Genomic DNA, 8,247 nt, shown 5'->3' with positions numbered 1-8,247 from the left:
GCCCTGACCTCAATCCTATAGAACATTTGTGGGCAGAACTGAAAAAGTGTGTGTGAGCAAGGAGGCCTACAAACCTGACTCAGTTACACCACCTCTGTCAGGAGGAATGGGCCAAAATTCACCCAACTTATTGTGGCAAGCTTGTGGAAGACTACCCAAAACGTTTCACCCAAGTTAAACATTTTAAAGGCAACGCTACCAAATAATAATTGAGTGTTTGTAAACTTCTGACCAATTGGGAATGTGATAAAATAAATAAAAGCTGAACTAAATAATTCTCTACTATTATTCTGACATTTAATTCTTAAAATAGTGGTGATCCTAACGGACCTAAAACAGGGTATTTTTAGGAATTGTGAAAAACTGAGTATAAATGTATTTGGCTAAGGTATATGTAAACGTCCGACTTCAACTGCACATATGGGATGAGTATAGCAGTATGTAAACAAAGTGCCTAGTGTTCCATTATTAAAAAGTGGCCAGTGATTCCATGTCTACAACTGCAGATGTATGTTTGAGAAGCAGAGCTATCTACTTATAACTGACAAAAGAGGAAGATTGCCAAAAACATATCTAGACCAGACTTTTCGAAATAGCTGTGCTGTTCCTATCATACACCTTACAAATTACTTCAAAATATCCGTACTGTCCCTTTACATTTGTGTTTACAATCACATGAGCTTCCGGGTTAATTAGAAAGTTGAAAGCGTAGCAATAGCCACAGCAGCATAGGTAATTGCGTTTTAACCAAATATATACAGCCACATGTTAAATCAAATGCATTTGGTCAACAATTAGTTAGTTATCCAGGTTAACAAACGTTAGCGCTTGTACCTATTTTCTAGCCAGCGTATAGCTAGCTAACGTTAGCGTGCTAGCTATGACACTCCTGACGTGCAGACCGATATTTAACGTTATTTTCAGGATTTGTTCAAATTATTTAGGTTAGGGTCAGGGTTAATCGTTTTGGCTAGTTGGTTTGCACGTAAGAGTATCCGTATAGCCCTTCCCTTTCAACGTACATGCTTTCTAGCTTACGTTAGCATGGTAGCTATGACACTCATGACGTGCAAACCGATATTTAACGTTATTTTCAGGATTTGTTCAAATTATTTAGGTCAGGGTTAATGGTTTTGGCTAGTTGGTTTGCACGTAAGAGTATCCGTATAGCCCTTCCCTTTCAACGTACATGCTTGCTAGCTACCTAATTCAACGTCAAGAAACCTGACTGTCATCCCAAACTTCAGGTTACAAGTCTCAAGTGTATGTTAGCAGAAGTAGTGGGCTATTTGCATGCTGAGGTTTCACAAGCCTACAGCTAATTTACTGTCATTTATGTACAGGATGGCTTCGTTCGGCTGGAAGAGGAAAGTGGGCGAGCGGGTGTGCAAGGCAGCGGTGCAGCAGTTTGAAGCCGCGGCGGAGAAGCCAGAGGAGGATGGAGTGGACGAGGTGGACTGGCTACATGCTATCAAGCGGCGCCGTGAAGCCCTCCTGGAGGACTGCGCTGCGAAGGGAAACAGGCTGAAGGAGGAAGGGACGGTACTGGCACAAGAGGGCAGGTGAGGGTGACGGCTTTGTCCAAGGTCCTGATGGTCTTGTTTCATTTTTGGCAAGAGTACCAACTCAAGATAGGTATAATAGACAGTTGTCTATAGACAGTTGTCGCAGTGACATCATGAACATTCTATTCTCGTCCGACATCAAACTTTTTATCGTTATGATAAAGTAATAACAGAAAAACTACAGGCTGCAAAAATAGTAACACCAATAAACCCATCCGTTTTAAAAATGAATTTAGCGTTTAACATTTTTTTAACTAGGCAAGTCAGTTAAGAAAATATTCTTATTTATAATGATGGCCAAACCCGGACAACGCTGGGCCAATTGTGCTCCAACTCCAAATCACCGCCGGATGTGATACAGCCTTGATTCGAACCAGGGACTGTAGTGACGCGTCTTGCACAGAGATGCAGTGCCTTAGACCGCTACATCGCTCTGGAGCATATGTCAATCTAGCAAACCAGGCAACTTTCTAAGCAAGGTTTTGGTTCGTTTCTAGTTTGTTAGTTAGCGGGCTAGTCAGTTGAAATAACTTAAGCTAATTTGTGTTTATTATTCCAGGAAATAAACTCACAACAAGATCGTTATTTACAAGTTAATGGCGAGCTAATTACAGAAAATAACTTACGGTTGTGAGTGTGAAGAAATAAAAGCAGGGCATTCTACCTGAGAATTTTAGAACTTGGACACTCTCGTTGGCCTAGTTTGAAGTTTTGTACAATGCCAGAATTATCTCCTTAGCTCTCATACTCAGCTTTTACCGGGCATTCCACTGATTTCAAAACTCTGACCTCCAGAAAGAGGAGAGCAACACTTTTGCAGTTCTTTGTGATATCTTTTTTTTTTTTAAGCTGCATTAGAAAAAATTACCTACAAATACTGAGCAGCTCATGTTATAGACAGAAGCGTGCTACGTGGCAGACCAATCCGAACTCATCTCTCATCTCTCCATCCATTATCTCAGCCAATCATGGCTAGCGGGAAGGTTCCTCTCTTTTCTGTGGCTAAACCAACGGCTCATAATTTTAAAATTGTATTCATATGTACAGATGGCATACAAGTTTGTTATTAAGGCACATGAAAGTTCACATGTTCCAGAAGGCATTTCTGCATGTTTACATTCAAATGCCTCGCCCGTGAAGTAGTGACGCGTGACATGCGCCTAGTTTCCTGAAACAAGTCACATTTGACAGGTCATGCTTATCAGTATATAGGTTAATTTGCATATTGTAGTGGAATTAAATTGGCGTGTGTATTTTCGCTGGTCATCATGTATCTTGCACTTGTGGATCAGAAAATCAGTTGGTATCTGGTGTGACCACCATTTGGCTCATGCAGCGTGGCACATCTCCGTTGATCAGGCTGTTGGTTGTGGCCTGTGGAATTGTGTCCCACTCTTCAATGGGAAGTTGCTGGGTATGGGCTGGAACTGAAACACACTGTCATACACGTTGATCCAGAGCATCCCATACATGCTCAATGGGTGACATGTCTGCTGAGTATGCATGCCATGGAAGAACTGGGACCTTTTCAGCTTCCAGGAATTGTGTACTGATCCTTGCGACATGGGGCTGTGCATTGTCATGCTGAAAAATGAGGTGATGGCGGCGGATGAATGGCATGACATGGGCCTCAGGATCTCATCACTGTATCTCTGTGCATTCATATTGCCATCGATAAAATGCAATTGTATTCGTTGTCTGTAGCTTATTCCTGCCCATACCATAATCCCACCAAAACCATGGGGAACTCTGTTCACAACAATGACATCAGCAAATCACTCACCCACATGACGCCATACACACTGTCTGCCATCTGCCCAGTACATTTGAAACCTGGATTCATCCGGGTGAATCTGAACACTTCTCCAGCGTGCCAACAGCCATCAAAGGTGAGCATTTGCCCACTGAAGTCGGTTACGACGCCGAACTGCCGTCAGGCCAAGTCCCTTGTGAGGACAATGAGCACACAGATGAACTTCCCGGAGACCGTTTCTGACCATTTGTGCAGAAATTCTTTGGTTCTACAAACCCACAGTTTGATCAGCTGTCAGACGATCCCGCAGGTGAAGAAGCAGCATGTGGAGGTGCTAGGCTGACGTGGTTACATGTGGTGTGTGATTGTGAGGCCAGTTGGACATACTGCCAAATTCTCTAAAATGACGTTGGAAGAGGCTTATGGTAGAGAAATTAACAAATTCTCTGGCAACCGCTCTGGTGGACATTCCTGCAGTCAGCATGCCATTTGCACGCTCCCTCAAAACTTGAGACATATGTGGCATTGTGTTGTGTGACAACTGCCCATTTTAGAGTTGCCTTTTATTGTTCCCAGCACCAGGTGCACCTGTGTAATGATTATGCTGTTTAATCAGCTTTTTGATATGCCACCTGTCGGGTGGATGGATTATCTTGGCAAAGGAGAAATGCTCACTAACAAGGATGTAAACAAATTTGTGCACAGATTTTGAGAGAAATAAGCTTTTTGTGCGTATAGAAAATGTCTAATCTTTTATTTCAGTTCATGAAACACGGGACTAACACTTTACATGTTGCGTTTATATTTTTGTTCAATATATTTATCACACACGCACAGCATACATAGGCTATTCTGCTCTTCAAACTAGGCTGTCATAGTGAGCAGCTCCTCAAAACATGTCATTTTTATAAGCCCAGTCATTGGTCAATAAATAACCATTCTAAATCCAATCATGTGTTAAAACTGTTCATTGCACCGATTTATAAAGAGATCATGTTTTTATTTTTGTCATTCGAGTGCATAGGCTATAGGCAATGGTAGGCAGGCAGGCTTCAGCTCATCACACACCACTTTGCAATGTGAGCTTGAGACAGTACAATTGTTTGAAACCTAAACATTTTACATTACTTCAAATAATGAGGCATGTCTTATGTTGCTTCAGAGTAGCCAAAATCCAACCTTAGAAATGTGGAGGCAATTATTTTATAAAGACCAGCATTTCTCTCCTATTATATTGATTTTCATATCAACTTTCTTTTTTTGCCCAGAAGCCAAAGTCACAATCCTAGTCATGTAAACAACCCATCCTAGATGCTATTTATTAGATTCACCTTCTTTCTAAGTTTCTAAAGGAGATTTTTTATCTCTGTCATATACAGTGGGGCAAAAAAGTATTTAGTCAGCCACCAATTGTGCAAGTTCTCCCACTTAAAAAGATGAGAGAGGCCTGTAATTTTCATCATAGGTACACTTCAACTATGACAGAAAAAATGAGGGGAAAAAATCCAGAAAATCACATTGTAGGATTTTTAATGAATTTATTTGCAAATTATGGTGGAAAATAAGTATTTGGTCAATAACAAAAGTTTATCTCAATACTTTGTTATATACCCTTTGTTGGCAATGACAGAGGTCAAACGTTTTCTGTAAGTCTTCACAAGGTTTTCACACACTTGCTGGTATTTTGGCCCATTCCTCCATGCAGATCTCCTCTAGAGCAGTGATGTTTTGGGGCTGTTGCTGGGCAACACGGACTTTCAACTCCCTCCAAAGATCTTCTATGGGGTTGAGATCTGGAGACTGGCTAGGCCACTCCAGGAGCTTGAAATGCTTCTTATGAAGCCACTCCTTTGTTGCCCGGGCGGTGTGTTTGGGATTATTGTCATGCTGAAAGACCCAGCCACGTTTCATCTTCAATGCCCTTGCTGATGGAAGGAGGTTTTCACTCAAAATCTCACGATACATGGCCCCATTCATTCTTTCCTTTACACGGATCAGTCGTCCTGGTCCCTTTGCAGAAAAACAGCCCCAAAGCATGATGATTCCACCCCCATGCTTCACAGTAGGTATGGTGTTCTTTGGATGCAACTCAGCATTCTTTGTCCTCCAAACACGACGAGTTGAGTTTTTACCAAAAAGTTATATTTTGGTTTCATCTGACCATATGACATTCTCCCAATCTTCTACTGGATCATCCAAATGCTCTCTAGCAAACTTCAGACGGGCCTCAACATGTACTGGCTTAAGCAGGAGGACACGTCTGGCACTGCAGGATTTGAGTCCCTTGTGGCGTAGTGTGTTACTGATGGTAGGCTTTGTTACTTTGGTCCCAGCTCTCTGCAGGTCATTCACTAGGTCACCCCGTGTGGTTCTGGGATTTTTGCTCACCGTTCTTGTGATCATTTTGACCCCACGGGGTGAGATCTTGCGTCGAGCCCCAGATCGAGGGAGATTATCAGTGGTCTTGTATGTCTTCCATTTCCTAATAATTGCTCCCACAGTTGATTTCTTCAAGCCAAGCTGCTTACCTATTGCAGATTCAGTTTTCCCAGCCTGGTGCAGGTCTACAATTTTGTTTCTGGTGTCCTTTGACAGCTCTTTGGTCTTGGCCATAGTGGAGTTTGGAGTGTGACTGTTTGAGGTTGTGGACAGGTGTCTTTTATACTGATAACAAATTCAAACAGGTGCCATTAATACAGGTAACGAGTGGAGGACAGAGGAGCCTCTTAAAGAAGTTGTTACAGGTCTGTGAGAGCCAGAAATCTTGCTTGTTTTTAGGTGACCAAATATTTATTTCCCACCATAATTTGCAAATTCCTTAAATCCTACAATGTGATTTTCTGGATTTTTTTTTCTTTTAATTTTGTCTGTCATAGTTGAAGTGTACCTATGATGATAATTACAGGCCTCTCATCTTTTTAAGTGGGAGAACTTGCACAATTGGTGCCTGACTAAATACTTTTTTGCCCCACTGTATATGGAACCGCTCGCAATAGGTAGGCTCATTAGAACAGTGTTTTCCCACAAATTGATTTTTGACTAATGTTTGAAAATGATGTTTAAGTAGCTGCTTCATTACTGGAGTTGCATGTTCAATAATAGGTTATACCGCTTTGACTGTAAGACGAAAGGCTTGCTATTGTTGCATGCTTTCATTAAAAGGTAGGGAAAATGATTATTTTTTTTACCACCAAACAACACAGTATGGTCAAAGACTCAGTAACTTAGTTCTAGTCACGATCTGGTTATCTTTAACCACAAACACAGTTATGTTTTAGTGTTTTTACATATTTATTAACTTATTTCCGGATATCTTTGGAACTACCCACAATGCACTACGTCTCGACTTCATATGAAGAATCGGTGCTATCTAGCTAGTTCCAGCTGGCTAACGTTGCCAACTACTTTCATGATTTTTTTAATTGGCAAGATTAGCAAATTTATGCATGACATTCCCACAACAAATTCTGAACCTACATATCCATGCATAACTGACAAAATTATGAAAGACAAGCATTGTAATGTTTTATTCCGTAAAGTGAGTGTGGAAGAGATGATAGACTATCATTTTTATAAAAAATTACAAGCCACCTGGATCTGACAAATTGGATGGAAAATTACTGAGGATTATAGCTGAAGATATTGCCACTCCTATTTGCCATCTTTTCAATCTAAGCCTACAGGAAAGTGTGCCTGCTCTAATGCTGAGGGATGAATCGTTTTTTAAACAACTAATTGACCGACATTGGTTCAATTATTTCAGTTCCATTTTGTTCAGTTATTTGAATTCAATTATTAAAATAAATAATAATAATTTCTGCGGGCTTAATGCACACATTTTACTGCAGTTTCTCTAGATATACATCAGATCCAGCTTGAACTGTGCAATGTACTAGGGAGTTGTCGTTTCCAGCAGGCCAATGTTCTACATAGTTTAGTGCAGAAAAGGTGATAATTAACAACAATGAGCATAATCCAGTGCACAGTTCCGAGTCCGGTATGTGTTTCTTTTATGCCTGCTACATAAGAGACCAGAAGAATGCACTGTCAACAAGGTATTTTTACCAGAAAATACATTATCTTAGTGATTCAGAGACAGTTGGTATTCAGCAGTCATAAAAGTATGCCTTATTTACTTTGAAGAACTAGGCCTATTAAAATAGGGATTTTGTCAGACAGCATAAGCAGCAGCTCTATAGAGATGAGATGATGACTTGGAATTAAATAATAAAGTCATCAAATTTAAAATAGACAACTGAAATATTTCATTAAAGTAATGTTATTATTTTAGAATAATAGTGAAGACATCAAAACTATGAAATAACACACATGGAATCATGTTGTAACCAAAAAAGTGTTAAACAAATCAAAATAATTTTATATTTCAGATTCTTTGAAGTAGCCACACTTTGCCTTGATGACAACTTTGCACACTCGTGGCATTTTCTCAACCAGGTTCATGAGGTAGTCACCTTGAATGCATTTCAATTAACAGGTGTGCCTTGTTAATTTGTGTAATTAGTTTCCTTCTTAATGCGTTTGAGCCAATCAGTTGTGTTGTGACAAGGTAGGGGTGATATACAGAAGACAGCCCTATTTGGTAAAAGACCAAGTCCATATTTTGGCAAGAACAGCTCAAATAAGCAAAGAGAAATGACAGTCCATCATTACTTTAAGACATGAAGGTCAGTCAATCCGTAAAATGTCAAGAACTTTGAAAGTTTCTTCAAGTGCAGTCGCAAAAACCTTCAAGTGCTATAATGAAACTGGCTCTCATGAGGACCGCTACAGGAAAAGATGACCGAGAGTTACTTCTGCTGCAGAGGATAAGTTCATTAGAGTTACCAGCCTCAAATTTCAGCCCAAATAAATGCTTCAGACATCTCAACATCAACTGTTCAGAGGAGACTGCATGAATCAGGCCTTCAT

The 8,247-nt window shown here is 40.4% G+C and overlaps 1 protein-coding gene across 3 annotated transcripts in view; it reads left to right on the top strand.

The window, feature by feature from the left end:
* The first annotated feature begins 668 nt into the window (after positions 1-668).
* LOC115120677 (tetratricopeptide repeat protein 33-like) overlaps positions 669-8,247 on the top strand; it is a 45,373-nt gene continuing 37,794 nt past the window's right edge. The window contains exons 1-2 of one of the 3 annotated variants that reach the window (XM_029649636.2): positions 669-732; positions 1,344-1,562. In XM_029649636.2, the coding sequence (XP_029505496.2) occupies positions 1,345-1,562 (218 nt within the window). In that variant the 5' untranslated portion in view covers positions 669-732; position 1,344. Of the gene's footprint in view, positions 733-753; positions 1,264-1,343; positions 1,563-8,247 lie in introns of those variants that run through there. The other 2 variants (XM_029649652.2, XM_029649644.2) reach the window with 2 other exon arrangements.

This window comes from Oncorhynchus nerka, linkage group LG4, assembly GCF_034236695.1.
Source record: "Oncorhynchus nerka isolate Pitt River linkage group LG4, Oner_Uvic_2.0, whole genome shotgun sequence".
Taxonomy (NCBI): Eukaryota; Metazoa; Chordata; class Actinopteri; order Salmoniformes; family Salmonidae; genus Oncorhynchus; species Oncorhynchus nerka.
This window is presented reverse-complemented; position numbering and strand designations above follow the sequence as displayed.